The sequence below is a fragment of the Eretmochelys imbricata genome, chromosome 15 (genome assembly GCF_965152235.1).
Source record: "Eretmochelys imbricata isolate rEreImb1 chromosome 15, rEreImb1.hap1, whole genome shotgun sequence".
Taxonomy (NCBI): Eukaryota; Metazoa; Chordata; order Testudines; family Cheloniidae; genus Eretmochelys; species Eretmochelys imbricata.
Window position 1 is genome coordinate 11,294,823 of NC_135586.1, and position 21,433 is coordinate 11,316,255.

At 46.2% G+C, this 21,433-nt stretch overlaps 1 protein-coding gene across 2 annotated transcripts in view; it reads left to right on the forward strand.

The window, feature by feature from the left end:
* Window positions 1-3,149: 3,149 nt before the first annotated feature.
* The window catches only part of LIMK2 (LIM domain kinase 2), a 42,930-nt gene continuing 24,646 nt past the window's right edge, over window positions 3,150-21,433 (forward strand). Inside the window, exons 1-2 of one of the 2 annotated variants that reach the window (XM_077835133.1) lie at window positions 3,150-3,255; window positions 10,390-10,489. In XM_077835133.1, the coding sequence (XP_077691259.1) occupies window positions 3,240-3,255; window positions 10,390-10,489 (116 nt within the window). In that variant the 5' untranslated portion in view covers window positions 3,150-3,239. Of the gene's footprint in view, window positions 3,256-10,389; window positions 10,490-21,433 lie in introns of those variants that run through there. The other variant, XM_077835134.1, reaches the window with a different exon arrangement.

Below are 21,433 nucleotides of genomic sequence, written 5' to 3' on the forward strand. Positions count from 1 at the left end.
CTGATAAATGGCAATGAAACAGTCTTTGAGACTGCTGGAGACTAGACGTAAAAGGTTTCAGAGTAACAGCCGTGTTAGTCTGTATTCGCAAAAAGAAAAGGAGTACTTGTGGCACCTTGGAGACTAACCAATTTATTTGAGCATAAGCTTTCGTGAGCTACAGCTCACTTCATTGGATGCATACTGTGGAAAGTTTAGAAGATCTTATTATATACACACAAAGCATGAAAAAAATACCTCCTCCCACCCCACTCTCCTGCTGGTAATAGCTTATCTAAAGTGATCACTCTCCTTACAATGTGTATGATAATCAAGGTGGGCCATTTCCAACACAAATCCAGGTTTTCTCAACCCCCCCCCCCCCCCCACAAACTCACTCTCCTGCTGGTAATAGCTTATCCAAAGTGACCACTCTCCTTACATTGCGTATGATAATCAAGGTGGGCCATTTCCAGCACAAATGCAGGGTTTAACAAGAACGTCTGCGGAGGGGGGAGTTAGGAAAACAAGGGGAAATAGGTTATCTTGCATAATGACTTAGCCACTCCCAGTCTCTATTCAAGCCTAAGTTAATTGTATCCAATTTGCAAATGAATTCCAATTCATCAGTTTCTCGCTGGAGTCTGGATTTGAAGTTTTTTTGTTGTAAAATAGCAACTTTCATGTCTGTAATCGCGTGACCAGAGAGATTGAAGTGTTCTCCGACTGGTTTATGAATGTTATAATTCATGACATCTGATTTGTGTCCATTTACTCTTTTACATAGAGACTGTCCAGAGTGACCAATGTACCTGGCAGAGGGGCATTGCTGGCACATGATGGCATATATCACATTGGTAGATGTGCAGGTGAACGAGCCTCTGATAGTGTGGCTGATGTTATTAGGCCCTGTGATGGTGTCCCCTGAATAGATATGTGGGCACAGTTGGCAACGGGCTTTGTTGCAAGGATAGGTTCCTGGGTTAGTGGTTCTGTTGTGTGGTATGTGGTTGCTGGTGAGTATTTGCTTCAGGTTCGGGGGCTGTCTGTAGCAAGGACCGGCCTGTCTCCCAAGATTTGTGAGAGTGTTGGGTCATCCTTCAGGATAGGTTGTAGATCCTTAATAATGCGTTGGAGGGGTTTTAGTTGAGGGCTGAAGGTGACGGCTAGTGGCGTTCTGTTATTTTCTTTGTTAGGCCTGTCCTGTAGTAGGTGACTTCTGGGAACTCTTCTGGCTCTATCAATCTGTTTCTTCACTTCCGCAGGTGGGTACTGTAGTTGTAAGAATGCTTGATAGAGATCTTGTAGGTGTCTGTCTCTGTCTGAGGGGTTGGAGCAAATGTGGTTGTATCGCAGAGCTTGGCTGTAGACGATGGATCGTGTGGTGTGGTCAGGGTGAAAGCCGGAGGCATGTAGGTAGGAATAGCGGTCAGTAGGTTTCCGGTATAGGGTGGTGTTTATGTGACCATCGTTTATTAGCACTGTAGTGTCCAGGAAGTGGATTTCTTGTGAGGACTGGACCAGGCTGAGGTTGATGGTGGGATGGAAATTGTTTAAATCATGGTGGAATTCCTCAAGGGCTTCTTTTCCATGGGTCCAGATGATGGAGATGTCATCAATATAGCGCAAGTAGAGTAGGGGCGTTAGGGGACGAGAGCTGAGGAAGCGTTGTTCTAAATCAGCCATAAAAATGTTGGCATACTGTGGAGCTATGCGGGTACCCATAGCAGTGCTGCTGATCTGAAGGTATACATTGTCCCCAAATGTAAAATAGTTATGGGTAAGGACAAAGTCACAAAGTTCAGCCACCAGGTTAGCCGTGACATTATCGGGGATAGTGTTCTTGACGGCTTGTAGTCCATCTTTGTGTGGAATGTTGGTGTAGAGAGCTTCTACATCCATAGTGGCCAGGATGGTGTTATCAGGAAGATCACCAATGGATTGTAGTTTCCTCAGAAAGTCAGTGGTGTCTCGAAGGTAGCTGGGAGTGCTGGTAGCGTAGGGCCTGAGGAGGGAGTCTACATAGTCAGTCAATCTTGCTGTCAGGGTGCCAATGCCTGAGATGATGGGGCGCCCAGGATTTCCAGGTTTATGGATCTTGGGTAGTAGATAGAATATCCCAGGTCGGGGTTCCAGGGGTGTGTCTGTGCGGATTTGATCTTGTGCTTTTTCAGGGAGTAAAGGGATATCCTCTATACTCACTGATCCTTTTACACAGAGTATGTACCTTAGAGCTGAAGGTGTTACCTGTACAAGCATATAGGTCAGCTATTTCTAGTCTAAACAGGCCATCTGTGAGATTGAACTATGCCTCTTTCAACAGAGAAAGTAAAAAAGCAGGCATCCCTTTGGTTTATTACTTACGTCTTGAGAAACAAATAATGTAACATTAATATTTTTTAAAATAGGGAAGCTATCTTGCCTATGGGGATGAATCTGCTCAAGGGTGGGGACCCATGAATGGCCTTTTCGCACTTCTGCCTGGCCTCAATCTTTCCTATCCTTTAATGTCATTTACATAGTTGAAAGAGTTGCACCACCACTAACAGTCCTGCGATTTCAGAGGAAAACCAAAAAACCTAAACCACAGGATAAAAGTCTGAATGGGGGAGGGGTTGAGCGGAGTAGAAACCGCTATTGAACAGAGAAGGAACACACACGCACCAGATTAAAACGAGGAGGGCCACAGGGGGTATCAGGAGAGGGCATGAAGCCTTTCCCATGCTGTTAGAGAACAGGAAGAGGGTCGGGGTGCCTGGAGGTGGAATAGGAGGGGGGCTGGCACAGCTTGGGAGCGAGGTTTGGGGTTGAGAGTAGGGCTGGAGATGGGGGTCGATCCTTTAGTGTCTTCCCTTTACAACTTCCCCCGCTCACGGAGCGAGAGCGGCGGCGATAGGATGCAGCCACGTCCCGCCCCCAATCTCCCAGCTGGTTTAGCACGTGTGGAGTTAGGGAGGAGGTGGGTGCGGGCAAAGCCGAGCTGTGATTGGCCCACACCGGAAAAGGGGGTAGGCTGTGGCACGGAAGTGGCGGGGCTTCTAGAGGTGGGCGGGGTTGTGATTGGCCCGCGGCGGGGAAGGGGCGGGGCGGTGTTTGCCCCGGGGCGGGCGTTGCAGGCCCCCCGGGCCAGGTGCGGTATGACCCACCCCGCGCTCCGTAGAGGCTGACGTCACATGTGCGGGTGAGGTCTGGAGACCCGCTGGAGGCGTGGGGGTGCTTTGGTTGTGTGCCGCACTGAGGGGAGCGAGCCCGGCCGGGCGATGGAGGGGCCGCCAGGTGAGCTCCGGTCTCCGCGCTGCCTCGGCCCCGCGCCCCGCCCTGGGACTGGGGGTGTCTGGCCCCGCTGGCCCGGGCCGCTGCAGGGCGCGGCTCCGTCACTGGCTGGGCTGCCGGAGGGGCTGAGCGCTCTGCGCGCCGGGAGCGCCCCAGCCGGGACAGGTGCTGCCGGCGGCTGCTCGCCCCAGGCAACAGGCGCTGGCGGGGAGCTGGGGCCGCTGCTCTGCGCCCCTCTTTTCTCCCCCAGTGTCTCTCCTCTAGGGTCGTGGCATAACCTCTCTGTCCTGGGACTCTGGCACAGCCCCTCCCCCTCACATCCCCCCGGAGTCCGGGCGTAGCTCCTTTCCTGTAGTCCGGGTACAGCCTCTCCCCTCCCATCTCCCCCCCGGAGTCCGGGCGTAGCTCCTTTCCTGTAGTCCGGGTACAGTCTCTCCCCTCACATCCCCCCACCCCCCGGAGTCCGGGCGTAGCTCCTTTCCTGTAGTCCGGGTACAGCCTCTCCCCTCCCATCTCCCCCCGGAGTCCGGGCGTAGCTCCTTTCCTGTAGTCCGGGTACAGTCTCTCCCCTCACATCCCCCCACCCCCCGGAGTCCGGGCGTAGCCCCTTTCCTGTAGTCCGGGTACAGACTCTCCCCTCACATCTCCTCCCCGGAGTCCGGGCGTAGCCCCTTGCCTAGAGGCCTGGGGTAGCCTCTCCCCTCACATCCCCCCCCCCCCAGAGTCTGGGCGTAGCTCCTTTCCTGTAGTCCGGGTACAGCCTCTCCCCTCACATCCCCCCGGAGTCCGGGCATAGCCCCTTCCCTGGAGTCCTGGCGTAGCCTCTCTGCTCACATCCCCCTATAGTCAGGGTATAGCCCCTTCCATACCCTTTCCATGGGGTCCTGGCGCAGCCTCTCCCTTCACATCCTCCCTATAGTCTCCACACACCACCTTTAGGGCTTGGTTGACAGGGCCAGCCAAGCCATCTGTATGAGTGTTGGGCTATAAGTTTTTGCTTTTTCTCCATCACGAGCACACTAATATGGGTGGGTGGGAGAGACTGGTTTAGGCTGTGAATTGCCAGCTGAGTGCAGAACAGCCTGACACAGAAGTGGATGCATGGTATCAGGAAGTCACTTATAAGCTTATGCATAATAATGACCCAGTTAAAGGCTGGGTGTGGAGCTCCTTGAACTGCTGCACATGTCATAGCTGACATGTAAGTTCAGAGTGACCCTGCTTCTCTCTAGTGGTGGAGACTGCAGATATTTTTATGTTTTCCAGTTTCTTACATCCTTTTCTGGGCAGTGGAACCTGGGCATCAACTTGAGGCTTAATTTGTGTGTGTGTGTCCCCGGGGGGAGGGGGAGGGGGGGGTGAGAGAGCCTGGATTTGTGCTGGACATGGCCCACCTTGATTACCATGCACATTGTAGGGAGAGTGGTCATTTTGGATGAGCTATAACCAGCAGGAGAGTGAGTTTGTATGTGTATGGGGGTGGGGGGGTGAGAGAACCTGGATTTGTGCTGGAAATGGCCCACCTTGATTATCATGCACATTGTAGGGAGAGTGGTCACTTTGGATGAGCTATTACCAGCAGGAGAGTGAGTTTGTGTGTGTGGTTTTTGGAGGGGGGGTGAGGGGGTGAGAGAACCTGGATTTGTGCAGGAAATGGCCCACCGTGATTATCATGCACATTGTGAAGAGAGTTGTCACTTTGGATGGGCTATTACCAGCAGGAGAGTGAGTTTGTATGTAGGAGGGTGGAGGGTGAGAAAACCTGGATTTGTGCTGGAAATGGCCCAACTTGATGATCACTTTAGATAAGCTATTACCAGCAGGACAGTGGGGTGGGAGGAGGTATTGTTTCATGATCTCTGTGTGTATATAATATCTGCTGCAGTTTCCACTGTATGCATCCGATGAAGTGAGCTGTAGCTCACGAAAGCTCATGCTCAAATAAATTGGTTAGTCTCTAAGGTGCCACAAGTACTCCTTTTCTTTTTGCGAATACAGACTAACACGGCTGTTACTCTGAAACCTGAAATTTGCACAGTGTTACTTCTGCTGAAAGACTATGTAAATATCTCCCTTGGTAATGTAAAATTGCTGTTGAATCTTTATAGTTTCTTTCATTGGCTATTGCAACTCCCTCTTGGTCTTAAATTTTGATCTATAACAGTTTTTTTTAAAGCTTTGGTGAAAATTTCAGCAGAATTTTCCAACCTGTCCTGCAGGCATAGCGAGCTGGGGATACAGACAGATCTGTTGAGATATGTTGGCCCGGCAGTCATACAGAAAGCTTGAAAGAAAGAGTAGAATTCAGTGGTGACTTGCGTTGTAAATGGCTTTCCTGCCCTGGTGCTCCATAAGTGGCTGTTTTCTCTTTCTCTGTGTAGGCATCCAGACTAATCTGTTTTTGGCACTCAGTTGTGGTCTTTTATTGTGTCTGATTTCTCTTTACGCAGAGACTTGCATTCCTAGACATGCAAAATCCCAATGGGGTCCTTTGTTGTTGAGGTTCCACCCATGCTTTATACTCCTCTCACTTTGAGATATTCCGTTGCAGCTACCATCTTTCTAGTTGAGGGTTAGCCTTACAGATTATCTGCAGAGGGTACACTGCTAATCAGTGAGGCACTTCCTTTGCTCCTTCATCCAGCAGCATTCTTGTTGTCCAGGGGGAATTTGAGTTGAATGACATACTTTGTTGATTACATACTTCTGTTGTCTTTTTCATCCTCACTGTTTCTCCTGGATACTTAAGCCAACAAGAGGTTGCTTCAGCTGAATACAGAATTTTTCACTTGCTTTCCTAAATGATTGTGTAGTCTTGCCACTGCAATGCAACAGCTGTTTAACATTGCCTAGCAAGTGAGGTGATTACTGAGAACTTACTTGGATTTGTAAAGTCCTGTATCAGCCTTTTGGATGACTGTCCGTCACTGTTAACTAACAGCGTGGTAACTTGTGCCTTTAAACTCCTCGGAGCGAAGGCTCTGTTTTGTACAGTACAATTGTATGCTTATGGCACTAAATAGAGGGAGTTGGATGAAAAGAATATGTATCTCATGCACAGAGACTGTTTTATCCAACAGGAAGGCAGGAAGTCCAGAACTAGTTCACCTATTGCATTTTTTATTTACATTTTTGGGGAAGTTGAGCGGTTTTGTTCCCTGTCCTCATGTGTAAGTTTTCAGGCACGTGGGTTCGGGGACTCACCCTTTACTCTGGAACATGCATTCGGCTTATTGGAAACTGAAACATGCATTCCTATACTGAGTGAATGAAGCAGAGGCTGTGGCCTTCTGCAGCTTTCTTTTGGGTTTTAGATCAACATGGTATCTGTGAATAAGGTCAACTGGAGTCCTATATTCCAGCAGAAAGGGGTAAAGAAGCTTATGGTACTGAGCCAAAGGTAACTGGAGGAAGAATTGATTATGTGATACATTTGTAGCTTAGATGAGCTTGACTCAGTTTGTATGGACAGTGTCACTTAAACTAGCAAACCCTTTTTTGTTAGGGCGGGTCTTGTTAGTGGCTTGAGTTACATTGCTGCTGTTTTTGAAAAGTTTAGATACGTGTACATATATTGATCTCTGCACTAAGGGTGAGAGACTCGTGACTTCCTATCCCTTGCAGCTTCCTGTCTCATTACGAATGCTGAGGATGAGACCAGGAAACTGAGTTAAATATCTGTTAATATTTAGAAAAGCCATAAGCAACTTAGGGGGAGAGGTTCTTCAATGAAAGATTCTCCTAAAGGTGCTTGAGGAGAGTACCTAGAGCAAATGTTAATAATTATTTAAGTCTAATTAATGGTTTATAGAATCAGGTTTTTCTTCTAGTTTTGGCTCCTCTCCATTGTGGTGCCCTGCCTTGTCTACTCTTCCAGGTTCTTTCTTTGCCGTAGGTTGTCAGGAAAACTCTACTCATCTGTTTCTACCTGGTGCAATAGAAACTAACTGCTAGCTCTTGAGCTGTCATGAATGCACAAATTCTTTGTTCATTGTCCTTGATGAGCAAGTTGTTGACCTTTTCATCTGAGGTGTGCAGAATGCACTATGCCTAGAGGTCCATGGCAGGTTATTTAGATTGGCTTCTCGTATCTGGTGATTGAAAATTCCCTAGCTATTAGATGTGATCCAAAGAGCAAGGCTGAGAGTGCAATTGAGCTGCCTCGTCCAATATGGACTCGCAAAAGAGGGCCATAGTGTTTCATGAGAGAGCTTATCGGCCTGAGTAAATTGGAACAGTTCAGTCTCCTTCATAATCCCCACTGCCACTCTGTTTCCAGGAGTGCAGCTGTTGGGATGTTGGAGGTTTCTAGTGCTGACACTGTTAAGGGAACTGCAGCCCAGTGTCATGCTCCTGCTTTTGTGCTTTTAATCATCCTTTTGAACAGTACCCTGAGGTGTGATCTCCCAAGCAGTGTGACACCAAGGTAATAGAGATTAGTTCTTCAAAGCATAAAGGAAAGCTGGGACACTGGAAATGCAACCCCCCCCCCGCCCCCAATCACTACTGTCGTGTTTTTGGATTGTGTTTTTAAAATTTCACTGACATGAACCATCTAATGGTGCTGAGAGGGAATAGTTACAGTGGGGCCACTCATCACAAGCATTTAAAGACAAGGGAGCCTTTAGCTTAATTGCAGCTGGGCAAGAGGATCACCAAAAAGGCTTGACCCTGAAGCAATTTATTCAGTGATGTGAAGTGTGCTGCTTGTTGTGGCATCTGGGCTCATTGAGAGATGCTATCATTCAAAATGTCAGTTTAGGCGCTCTAGTCTCATGGCAGCTGGGTTAACTTAACTCTTTTAAAGTGATTTCCTTCAGCATTTTGTGTGGTGCAGCATAGTTCAATAGATAGAATATGTTGGGAAATAGCCAGGAACTGTGGGTTCGCATCTCAGTTCTGCCACGGATTTGCTCTATGGCCTTGTGCAAATTATTTCCTGTCTCTGTGCCTCAGTTTCTCCATCTGTAAAACAAGGGTAATTGTCCTCATACAGGAGTTGGCTAGTCCGTCATAGAGTGCTTTCAAACTCTGAAGAGCTATGTAACGGCTAAATATAGTCTTGGTTCATTCTTGTTCTAGACAAGCATTTCTCAACGTGCGTGGGTTGTTGTGGAGATTGAGAGTTTGATCTGGCAACTTCATCTCCATCCCAAACCTTGATGTTGGAGAACCAGGCAAAGAATTGACAAGATGAGGAAATAAACCTGACTCCCTTTGACACCTGGGGTTGTTTTGAAAAGAGACTTCAGTTGTGAATCCTGAAACACACCAGTGTGTTCTCCTTTCAGCATTGGACAATGGAGTGTCTCTGTTGGAGTTGATCATACGTGAGGAGAAAAGTAACATAGGAGCTCTGTTCTGCTTGGTCTGGTTACCTAAGCATGTGAAGGATGGATTTCAGGCATTAAATTTCTTTCTTTCTAAGTTTCTAATGAAGAGTAGAAACCCTGCAGTGTTTGTGGTCTTATACCCAGGGTCTATGTCTCAAATGCAGTATCTTGAAGATTTGGAAAATACAACCTGTAAATAGATGCATGTGCATCCTAGTTTCTAGCCCTCTGAGTCCTTCAGAGTGATTAATGCTGAACCTGGGGCTGGGGGATCCTGAGTGGAATCTTTGCTTCTGCGTCTTGAGCAAACAAGGAACCTGCAGTTTGAGAGTCCCAGAAAAATTAATCCACTGAGCAGAAACTCCGGCTCCCGTAGCCACTCTTTATGAATGCACAGAGGGTGGTAACTGTAGAAAGACATTTGGAAATGGCTTTTGCTCCCCAGGAAGCCATTGCATATGTCAGTGCTGTACCCTGCCCAGTTCTAATTTGCTGCAGACACTCAGTGCTAACAGGTGACCCTGAACAGGAGCCAACTCTTGTTACATGTTGCTCAGGGAGGTGGTGGTGGTGAGGTTGACTGAGCTTCTGTCAGGCTTTCTTGTTCTCTTAAAACTGGCTGCTCATAAACTGGAAGTCTGGCCTTTGAGATCAATGCTTGGTTAACAACGAGTGAGTTTTTTCTTTTAGCATATCATTTCCATGCAACCTCAACTGAAGAAAACTTTGGGTAGAAAAAAGGTGCATTTTTAGAACTGCCCAGTTATGTGCCTTGTCCTTCCACACTCTTCACACCACCTAAACTTTGCTCTCACTTCCCAATCATCTCTTTGCCTCATAGATGGATAGACTTTCAGGCCAGAAGGGACCATCATGATCATGTAGTCTGACCTCCTGCACATCACAGGCCACAGAACCTCCCCCACCAGCTCCTCCTTAGTTTCCTTTAGTCCTAGCTTCATGACTGCCATGCTGCCCTCTACACTTGAAGTAGTCTGTCCTCCTACGCCAAGCACACACTCCCCCATCCTTAAAATCCTTTTGTTGTTCAAGCTTGTAAACTCCTTGGGAACTTGTCATATCATCATGGCTGTTCTAGTAGAGGCCTTAAAATCCTTCTGGCAGTCTCTAGCTGCTTCTGAAGGGTTGGTAACCCCAGGAAACAGTAAGCCTATGGGATTTGTTAATCTTTTCCAAAACCCAGTTGCCGCTTTCAACTGGAATTGTCTTTAGGCCGTATAAATACCTTGTAGTAGTGATGTAGCTCTCTTGGTCCCAGGATATTAGAGAGACAGGATTGGTGAGGTAATATCTTTTATTGGACCAACTTCTGCTGGGGAAAGACACCAGCATCAGTTCCTGAAGAAGAGCTCTGTGTAGCTAGAAAATAGCATATAACGCTTCTGAGTAAGAGCTGAAATACTGAACCAGTTTGTCCTTGTCATTTCTGTGCATGGGAGAAAGGCACCCAAGTGTGACTGCTTGATTTATTTTGCTGAGAGTCCTCCTGCTTTATACTGTAGAGCACAATGACACTGATGGCCATGACAGTGAGGCATACAGATGTTTGGACAAAAATGTGCACAAGTGTGTTAAGGTTCCAATTGGAAATGCCCCCCATTTTCTAGGGTTGGCTGTCAGAGAGTGGCACTGGCTTTTACTTTTCTATCCATGGAGGAATTGACATTGAACATGTAACTCAAGGATTGTCCTAACAGAGGTTATGGGAATTCTTGCCTGATAGCATGAAGGGAGCTTATGCTGTTTGATAGCCATTCTAATAACCCTATGCTTTCGTGTGTAGGTGACGAGGTCTGGAGATGTCTGGGCTGTGGGGACAGCATTGCTGCTGGTGAACGACTGTATAGGACTGTTAATGAAGCTTGGCACAGCTCCTGCTTCCGGTAGGTTAAATCTAGCCTGTTTTTAGACATTACTTTTTCCTGTGTTCATCCACCAGTGTGTTAGCCTGTATGCTGAGTATTGACACTTACAGGGTTTAAACTGGCTGCAGTATTTTATGCCACCTTTATGCCTAACTCAGGAAAATCTTGCAGAATGATCACGTGCTCCTGCTCGCTACCATATTCTAATGCTGGCATAGCACTTTGAAACTCGGTTGCAATTCTAATAGCCATTTGAAACAATCTGGAGAAGTGCTGCTTACACATGTACAACACACAAACTAAGATTAAACTAAAAATGAAAACTCTGATTTAGTGGTGGAAGCAGATAGGTGAGATGCTGCATATTTCTCTTCAGCCACATCCCAAGGTAGTGCCAATTGAACTAGGTAGAGGCAGTTTGAGTAGCTGTGGTTCCCTCTCTTTGCCATATGTCTATGGGTTGAGGGAGCTATTGAGGCTTGGCGGGGAGAGGTGCTGATGTGCAGGAAGGTTTTGAGTTCCCCAAACATACTTTCTTCCTGTCAAGCTATTTATATCTAGAGTTTGCCATAATATCCTTTGGCCACATTGCTAGCAGCAGAGAGTGAAGAGGCCTTTGAAATCCTCTGCTCCTTGGCAGCAGGATTTCATGCATGTAATCTGTTCCATGAGCAATTTATCCAATTCTTGCTACATTAATTGCATTTTCTAAGGGGTCCTGATTCTGAACCCATGCAGCTTCTGCTGACTCCACTATGAGTAGCAGTTGTATAACAGCTGTTGATCTGTCTCTTAAGGTTCTAGCTTCATTTGGCTTTTTCCTTTCACCCTTGCTTATTTTGTCTGTGCCCAGGGAAAGGGGGGTTTGGGAGCTGGGTGATATGTGCCAGGAGAAGTGTCTGTCCTGTGTTTTTAAAGTAAAGATCCTACGTTCTGGTTACTGGTGTCCAGAAAAACATATTGGGCTGGCAAAATGTTTCTAGCTCTGGCAGGTCATAAGAGATGTTAATTTTAGTCATTATTTAGATTATCTCCCAGTTTTCAAATACTGGAAACTAATACTTTGTCAAATACCGTAGCACTGGAGAGCTAGGGTTCAGTGGCATAATGTCAAGTCAAAGGTACTGGACGATAAGCGTCCCAGAACTCTAGTCTTCTCTTGTCCACACTCAAACAACCTTGGGGTTAAGCACTCAGGCTTCCTCTCCCTTAGCCCCTGCCAACTTGGTACCAGTAGTCAAACTCAGATGTGCATGACGGTACAGAGCACCATCACAAAGCAAAGACTTCCCTACCTGATGCCTGTAGGGCTTCCTTGGAGTAAACTAACTTTGAATACAGGTTTTAGCTTACACTTGTCTAAGTGCTTTTTGCTATGTGACCTTTCAGGCTACTATGCAAGATGTGGGGCAGCTCTCAAGTGATGTCGTAGCAGATGTGAACCACATGATCTTCATAATGGGCTGATGGAGACAGTCAAATTCTGCCCTTAGTGACACCTGCGCAGCCTGCATGGCCTTCAGTGGAGCTGCACAAGTCCACGTAAAGGCAGGATGTTGTGCTGTGCTCTAGCTTGATTTCCTAGTGAAGAGTCTAATCATACCAGGCCAACAAAAGATGCCAAACTCTCCCGTCCTGTGACATGCATCAAATCACTGGGTCTAATTGATGTTGTGCTTCCCTTCTGCCTTGTTCCCTTGACTGGCTACAACACTTGATTAAGCTACTGTGCTGAACTACACTACACTGTGAGAAACTACAATCAAGGAAACTGCCTTTCCCTTTCTTCTTGTTCCAGGGAGGGGCTGTGTGCTAAAACAACAAATTCCAGGTTTAATTGACTGACTCGCCCTTTCTCTTCTTGCTCTGCAGCTCAGCTTGTCTCTAATCTTGTGTTTAATATCCCAATGCCAAACTTTAAAAGGCCTCTACTGGAAGGAAGACTCTGGTAGCTGAGAGTTCCGGCAGGTCTTCTGGAGAGTTGTTTACAGGCTTCCTGTGGATTAGCTGACTTTTTCGCCTGGCACATAATTTCCCATCATGCAGATTGGCGCCTCTCCAGGCCCGTTAGCTTTGTTTATCCTCAGTCAGGCTAGCCTTCTGATAACACTTCAAGCTGGTAGCCACTGACACCTGTGCATCTCTGAGGATTTAAACTTTGTCACTTCCCTCCTTTCTTGAATAGCATGCAAAGGCTGTGTCCGTAGATTCTGTATCTTCTGTAGGTATGGCTGGAGAGGAAAGTGGTAAGTTCCTATTTGACATGTAGCTTGGACATCTTAAATTGTGTCTGTTGGCTAGCTAGTGGTTTGGCTTGAACCTACTGAGTTATTTGCTGATATTTTTTAGGAGAGGCATTTGTCTATTCTAAATATGCCTTTGGATGAGGCCATTTCCACCTGTTTCTGCTTCCAGATGTCCCCAGCCACCACTGAGATTCAGTCCCATGGGCAATGGCCATATGAGGTCTTGCCCAGGTTTCCATTAGTCAGGCTTTCCTTTAGATTTCAGGAATGTCTGAATAGGCATAGTGGTGTCCCCTTCTTGCTGATGCTTATGTCTGAATTATCAATAGGATTACTGAAAGGAAAATCTGTTTAATTGTGTCTGGGCATAATTTTAAACTTCCTACCCTAGCAACATAGAGACGCAAGATCTGTTGCCTTCAGAGTGTGACTTTATTCCATGGTATCACCTTAAGGTAGGTAGATCACCCTATGCTAGACAGTAGATAAAACATCAGGCTACTGATGGCCTGCGTTGGTTACTTGTTGCTAGTTTCTCTTCCTTGTTCCTAGTTGAAAATATCCTACTAAAGCTAAAAATACGTCACCGATATTGCTTTTCTGTATAAAGAATTACGTTTCCCATAGGGATATTGGATGTGTTTTGAATGAGAGTGGGTGATCAGAAATGGGGGGCAGAGGTGAGGGGTGAGCTGGCCATCTGAAATGAGTTCTGTAGTTTGAAAGAGATAAAAACAGTTGTGATAAAGGATGCAGTGTGCTGTAGTCTCTCTGACTCTCTTCCTTCAGGAAAGTTTGGGGTGGGGGGGGAAGCTCCTAGCACAATTTTGTCATAACTGTGTCCATATCTTAATGCTGTCTACTATTGGGGACAGCAACACACCTCTGTGACCATGCTGAGGGGTAGTGTTGTATTGCAACCTCACTTTTAAAGTAGCAGTCTGGTGCTTTCCTCCATTGTACTTCATAGCTACCCCATGGAGCAGTGTGAAGTTGCAACATGAAACAGGAAGACACCACTGCATCATGGAAGTAGAAACTTTTAAGTTCGTGCTTAAATTTAGCAGAAATTGACTTAAGACTCCACACTTTCCAAGAAAATCTGCTTGCCCTCCACTGACAAGTGGTCAAATAAATTAAAAAAAAAATTTTTTTTTTTTAGTTTTTTGTGGACAGGATTAGGACTTCAGATGGCTCCAAGGCTAATGTGCTACATTTTGTGGGATAAAGATTCAAACTAAAGAATATAGCATGCAGTTTAAGATGTCGGACAGATATCTAACACTTCCTCTGGCCTTCTTTTTGCTGTTTACTTGTAAATACTACCAGGTTTGTGTGTGCTGCAGATATAGTTAGGGCTGAGATTCATTATGTTCCTTAAAGAAAAGGATGCATCCGATGAAGTGAGCTGTAGCTCACGAAAGCTTATGCTCAAATAAATTGGTTAGTCTCTAAGGTGCCACAAGTCCTCCTTTTGTTTTTGCGAATGCAGACTAACACGGCTGTTACTCTGAAACCTGTCATTATGTTCCTTGTAATGAAAGGAAGTTACAAAATGCATCATTTTTCATCTCTACCCGCTTCTTGTCCTTTTTCTTCTCTTCTCTTCCTCCCTTCCACCCCCTTGCATATTCTGGCAGTTACAGTAAACTCCTGGTAGAGTTCCAGGGGTGAAAGGTCAATGCTTTATCCAGTCATCCTCATGGGAGTGTCTCTTTAGAGATGTCTGGGCAGTGGATGAGGTGTTTAGCTGTTGAATCTCACTCTGGCTATCTGATTTAGAGAGAAACCGTTCCTAAGTGCTTGTTTGCCCACAGGTCGCCCTGAATTTTCATTGGGGTTAAAAAAACAATGAAGCACTTTGCAGGTGGTCTGTCATCTGAATAGTTAGAATTCCTCAGGGAGGGTGCAGCTGCTGCAAGATCTCGGTGGCCACTCTATATAAGGTAGAGTTGGATATTCCATTCTGGGCTTTTATTTTCAGTTGTCTAGTTCAGGTTGTCTTCCAGGGCATTGTTATCAAAGTCATTACTGACTGTGCCCGAAGTGTGCATGGTGGTTTACAAACAAATGAGACAAAGGGCTGCTTGAAGAATTTAATCAAAATAGACAAAAGCTATGGGTTGGGAAGTCCCTAAAGCATGAGGGCAGTGAGGTTAGTGCACATTCTGTTACTAGAGATGTGCACTGTTTACAAAGGACATGTTGCTGTGCCCAGAAACACATCTAATAGACAATTACAGAATTTCTCTTGCTTGCTTCTTAGCATGCAGATGAATACATTCAGGAAGCTTTTAAGCTTTCTGAGTTAAGCAAGTGTGTGGTGGTGGCGATGAGAGAGATCCATCTGTTGCTGCTTATTTCAGATGTTCATTCTTTGAGGATCGTGCTTATCTGTGTACCCCTATGAGGAGCTGTCACTCACGGCTTGAGAATGTTATGGTTTAAAGTTAGAAGCAATAGGTAATAACATAGTAAACGTGTGGTACTTCATTCCCTGTTTTTGTACCGTTTGAGAGGTATGACTGCTTACAGGAGTTTCACTCGGATACATGATGAAATATTTCAGTAGCTGATCACTGCGATCAGACCTTCCATTATACCATATGACCCCTGTTAGGCACATCTTGTGTTGTAAATGCCTTGGAAGTATAAGGAGGCATTGGGTCTGCATCAAGACACTGGGGGTGCCTCCAGGACCAGGAAAAAAAGGCACACTACAGCCTCCCCAGTAGATGGCAAGCCTGCTTAGAGCTCCTCCTCCTCCTCCTCCCCCAGTTCCTACCAGTCCCATGAATAAACTGAAGTGCCCCTCTGTGCATCGACAGTGATCTGCATATCTTATAGGACGGTGGAAGTGCTGAGGAGTCCCACAGTCCATGGCTTGTTCACTACCATCCCTGGCATCTAAAGTGCCACTTTAAAAACCCCAGAGCATTTTAGAATGTGCAGCATGTAACTCCTTGCCATTCAGAACCCCTAGGATTATCTGTTTGAGTTCCTAAATCTAAAATGATCTAGTGGGGAGCCTGGAAAGTGATTTAAAATGGAATTAATTTGTAAATGGAAATTTTCCTTTTACCTGTCAAGGCCAGAGTTCAGGTTTCTTTGTTTCTCTTGCAACAGTTAATGTCAAATGTCTAAAAGCATTGTAAAGAAAGCAGCCTCTATTGTGGCAAGTTTGTTAGTGCATTCTGTCCCCAACCCTTGCAGGAGAAACACAGAATTCATGACAACCTCCCAAAACCAGATAAAGATGCAGTTTGCAAACACACACTCTAAGGCCACCTATGTGAATTATTTTAAATGCACAAGCTGGAAATATTGGCCCCTGCCTCAAAACCCCACATTAGGTGGTCCACCTAATTTAGCTGTAGGAATGTCAACTTTGGAATTTCTTGACTTTTTTGTGTGTTCACCTTTAGTGCAACTTGTTTGTCCAGCAGAGATTAGTGGTAACTGCAAAGTTACCTGGGGAAGATTGGTGGTTCTGGCCAGGAGTTCAGAACTAAAACCTGAGACGTAAAAAACAGATTAACACCTCTTTGAGAGAAACCCTTTTATCAGAGCTATAATGTTCATAATTGGTTGATAAAACAATTAAGAAGGGAAGTAACTGCTGCTGCCTGATGGCCAGCATTTGTTTCAAAAGTAGAATTATTTTCTTGATAAGATGTTTCCTGTTTAAATAGAAGATTGAATATATGTTCCCTAGCTTTAAGGAAACCCCAGACAAAATCTCTTCCCAGTTTCTTAGCTGTCTGGGTGCCTTTTATTACTTTGAAGTTGGGTTTTATCTGTTGGCTTCTTTCACAGACTAGTAGGCTGCTTATCATATCTCTGGATCAGATCTTCAAAGGTCTAGTCTGAAGAGCCGAGATTTATGGGGTCACATGGACTCAACCATGGAGGGGGTTCAGTCCATGACAGCGGCATTAAGGGGGCTGCTTTTGTCAGGAGGTGATATGGAGTGGGAGGAGGGGCTCTCCAATTTTCCATGGTGACGCCTGTTCTGTGGTGTGGCGTTGATAGTAAGGGGGCACTGGGATGTGAGCACTGGCCCACTTTCAGCATACAATGTATGTGGAATGTGGGAGAAAGGAGTGCATTCCTAGACACAGACTCACAGCATTGCTGCTTCCAGTGAAGCTGTCGGAAATGTCAGAAGGAATTAGACCTGCATCAGAATTGACAGCTGCTTCAGGCTTTACAGTCCTGGTTCTCTCTGCACTCTCTTAGTCTATGTTAAAAATCAAACTGAGTAGGAGAAACAGGCTTCTTTTTTCCCATAAATGTAGCTGTATCTTGTCATTACAAAATCAGGTGTCTGGCTCTCTAATGGAGTTGAAAAGCCAGCCACAGCTGTCAAACCTGCGGCCAGTGCCTCTATTGAGCAGAGTGCCAGCTGTGTGAGATGGAGGACCTTCAGTCAGAGCAAATCTGGGAACTTTCATCTCTGGTGCACGGCAGGGTTTTGAGACTCTTGTGAGAAATGGCAGGTTTTATTGACTGCACAAATATGGGGAGGGCTAATAGCAGCAGTAGCATGTGTAACAGGCTAGCCAATCGACAGAGCACTGTACAAACACCAGTGCTTTGTGTTGGGTAGACCAGGGCTCTGAGTAGAACTCTGTCCACTGATCAGTCAGTGGCATGGGCAAGGCCGAGCAGGTTGAAGCAGTTCTCTGTGCAGCTGTTGCAGCTTTAAGTCAAGGATCAAGTGACTTGTTTGCTCTCAGATTAACCAGTCTTTGACCTGTCTTAATGTTACATCTTGCACTGCCATTCAGGAGCCCTGGGCTGGGTTGAGCTGCCAGGCCTGGTCTTTTCTTTCTGCTCTGAGGCAGCTGAGGCTGTATCTTTGGGAGCAGATTAGCCTTCCTCAGAGTGAAGCGCATTGTGCAGCAGAGGATCAACAAGCAGGTTGGAGGGACTGTAAAGGGTGGAACGCGCACACTCCACTGTGATCTAGGAAACTGATTAGCATTTATCTGATATAAGCAGAGGCTTAACTCTCTGCTTTTGACTCTGCCCTTGCTTGACTTCAGTATCAGTACCATTAGTGTACTGAGAGAGGAGCTTTGTGTTCATACACTTGGCTTTTGTTGTAACAGAAGTTCCAGACCTTTCAGGGTGTCTGTCACATAGCCTCTCTCTGGCGTTAGATCACAGCTCCACCCCTTGTGAAAAGGGTCTATTTCCTTGGTGCTTCTAACTGCCCATGTTCCTTTTGTGAAGGATGACTCCTCCCCTCGCACTTTCAGGGGTGGAACCAAAGAAGGAAAAACTAACTTGACAGCAATTTGTTCTTGCAAACTCTACCAGCTCCTGCACAAGAATGTCAGAATTTTAGCAAGGTTATTGGTTATGCTATCCCACCCAAGGGTGCAATTGCTGCTGAGTGGAGGAGGAGGAAATGGTTACAGCCATGGGAGCCAGGAAGGATCTGAAAAGAAACGAGTGTCTGAGACCTGGCACTCCTTAGGCAATTTCAGAAAGGGGAGAGGAGCCTGAATCAGCACAAGGTGAAGTGAGACCTTCCAGCTGCCATGCTGGCCAAGTGGAGTTGTTCAGAGGCAGTTGGACAGGTTTGCAACTGAGCTGGTTTATCCAGTACTTGAAGATGGGAAGTTACTTGTCTGCCCTAGCTTATTTCACTCCCAAGGATCCCTTTCGGTAAGTGTTTTTTCTCACGGATGATTTCCTTCCAGTTCTTGCCTCCACTTGGCACCCTATAATGTCGTCCTAGGTGCCTTGTGTTTGAGATTCTCGGAATGAACTTCATCTGCTTGTGTATGGGGAGCAGCAAGCTTGAAGCTAGGAGTTCTATGACTTGTGAACTGGAAGGGACTAGGCAGAGTTCTTGAAAACTAATCTGTATACATGTTCTTATTGATAAGAGGGGGTGGCATGTGTGTATATCTGTTCAGTAATACTGTGCTTATGTGCACAGCCCAAGCGTGTGCTGGCAGGCTCCCTTTCAGATTCAAACCATAGATGTCAGCTTCTTCACTGTCTTCCAGGCAGCAGCCAGAAAGAATAGGATTTCATGGAAAGCTCCTGATGTATAGAAAGGGAGACGGTGTGTGTCCATGGGAATGACACAGAATATGAGTTCTGTGAGTGCCATATGCTCCTCACTGGGATGAGTTTGGGAAGGTGACATAATCCATAGGCAGCAGGGTGTGACCATATCTAATGTATGAAATCAAGTGTTTTGCAGGCAATTAGTAACAGTAAATGCCTGGTTATCTTGGAATGAGCTCTTATCTCAGATGTTTTGCTTACATTAACCCCTTTTGTTTATCTGAATGTCCAACTTCAGTCCATTTAAATGACTCAGGGTTGAGGAAGAAGATGGCTACAGAGCAAGGCCTTGATTGCACTGGTTTCTCCATGTTAGCAAGCCAAGTTTGAAATTGTTCCCTCAAACACAGTTATGTTGGCCAGTAAGGCCTGGGAAAACTCTGCTAAAAGGGTCTTAAAATCCTCAAGACTGAAGTTCCTATCTCATGTGGAACAAGGGCAGGCCAGTTTAGACACGACTGACCTAACTTCACAGGCAGGCTTCTAAAAACCCATTTCCTACCATTGGGAGGAAGTGCAGTCAGAGCCATAGCCCTCTAACACTATGTAGAGTCATACTAGTATAAGGGATATATGGGGATTATTCACAAATACATGCTACAATTGCTGATGCCTAAAAAGTGCCACTGGAGAGGTGCATGTGGAAGCTGAGCTTCTATGCCCCGCCTTCTGTCTGTAGCACTTTAGATATGCTTTCTGTTGTCTCTTTGCCCTGGAGGTTTCTGGGGCATTAGCCAGTTTGGTGCTTCAGTTTTAGGGAAGCGCTATGTCCTGAAAGTGTCCTTTTCTCAGCATGGCAGTTCTTTCACTTCCCCATCTTTGGAGATGTAGACCTAGTGTAAGGGTGACTACATGTCCTGATTTTTATAGGGACATTCCCAGTATTCGGGGCTTTGCCTTATGTAGGCACTTATTATCCCTCACCCCTTCTCGATTTTTCACACTTTCTATTTGGGCACCCTATCTGGTGTATGGTTGACCTATCTCACCTGATGATCCATGAGGCTTTCCATTAGTGACCTTCACTGAGAGGGTTTCCATTAGTGACCTTCACTGAGAGGGTGCAGCCGTTTCAGTGCTAGTGTGAGGTTTCTCTTCATTAAGATACTGGCTTCCTTTTAGATGTAAAGGAGACTTTGTCCTGTGCGCTGAATCTTCACCCTCACCCTCGATCAAGTTGGTTTCTTGTTGTAGTCTGATCCATTTAGCATCCCCCAAAAACCAAACTGACTGCAGGTGAGAGTTTGACATCTCTGTGCCTGCTCAGTTACAGAACTCAGCAGCACAGACACAGTAACACCCAGATCCACACCAAGATGTGACCAGTTTTCCAAGTACCATGGAGACCTAAAGCGGACCTCCGGAGTTTTGTGTGACTATTACACTTTGACTCACAAAACCCACATCACAGTTGAAGTGTTTTAGAGTAACAGCCGTGTTAGTCTGTATTCGCAAAAAGAAAAGGAGTACTTGTGGCACCTTAGAGACTAACCAATTTATTTGAGCATAAGCTTTCGTGAGCTACAGCTCACTTCATCGGATGCATACTGTTGAAGTGGTGTCTGTCCTGTGTGGCTGGCTGGGCTTGGCTCCTTGCTCCATGCACTGCAACCTGGCCACAGCCCATGGGGTCACAGTGCTGCTCTGATTTGGCCTGGCTTGGCTCCCCTGATGGCGAGGGAATGGGCAGCTGGGCTTTGAATGGCACTGTGGGGTGATGGTGAGGCAGGCTTACTCTGCAGTTCCTACTCCCTGGAGGCAGAACTCATCCTGCGTTAACTACTTTAAATGTTGGGAGGTATGCCTAAAGCATAGGGACTGAATGGGCTATGGTGGGGATTGGGCATTCAGGTCAGTTACATCAGTGAGTGTCTGCTTCATTTGTAAAACCTTCCCTCCTCCTGGGGCCACTGATTCTCTTGCTGCATCTTCCCCCTCGCTCCCATGTGAGGTAAACAAAGGTGTAGCCTTCCAGAGGCAGCTATTAAAGGACTATATATTTGTAAAATAATTCAATAAATGGTCATTTTAATGTGGCTTTAGAAAAGTTCTTTAGAGTCTTAGGAATGATGGATGGGGAAGGGAGGGAGTTGAGCATGGAGTGGCACACACTTCTCTGTCTGGCTGTTGCTGCCTGCTGGTTCAGCTGTAGTTTAGTATTCTTGATTATATGATTGCCATGGAAGCAGCTCCAATACCTTTAAATGCAGGTCTGTGGCATCATTAAATGAGTAGGTAGGAGCTACCAGTTTAAAGCCTCTATTCACATGTCATGGTTGTAAGTGATGGCAAAGGCAGCATCAAAGCCTCTCGAATTTAGAAAAAATTTAGGAGGCTCGGGGATCCATAGGAACCCCAGCTCTTCCCCTTCCATAAGGCCCGTGTTATGGCACCCTCCCTCTGAGTAGGGATGGTTGCAGCTCCCTTGGATACTCATCAAGGTTGTTGCTCCATCAGTCATTAGAACACTTGGAGGGTTGTGTCTTCCCTTGGGGTTTGAACATGCTACTCCCACAATGTTCCTAACCTGTGGGAGCTCAGTGTCCAAACTGGCTTCACCTGATCCCTTGGCAGCCTGTTGTGTTGCCCTAACCCAACCTTGTTCATCTAAACCCCAGTAGTGTTGGAT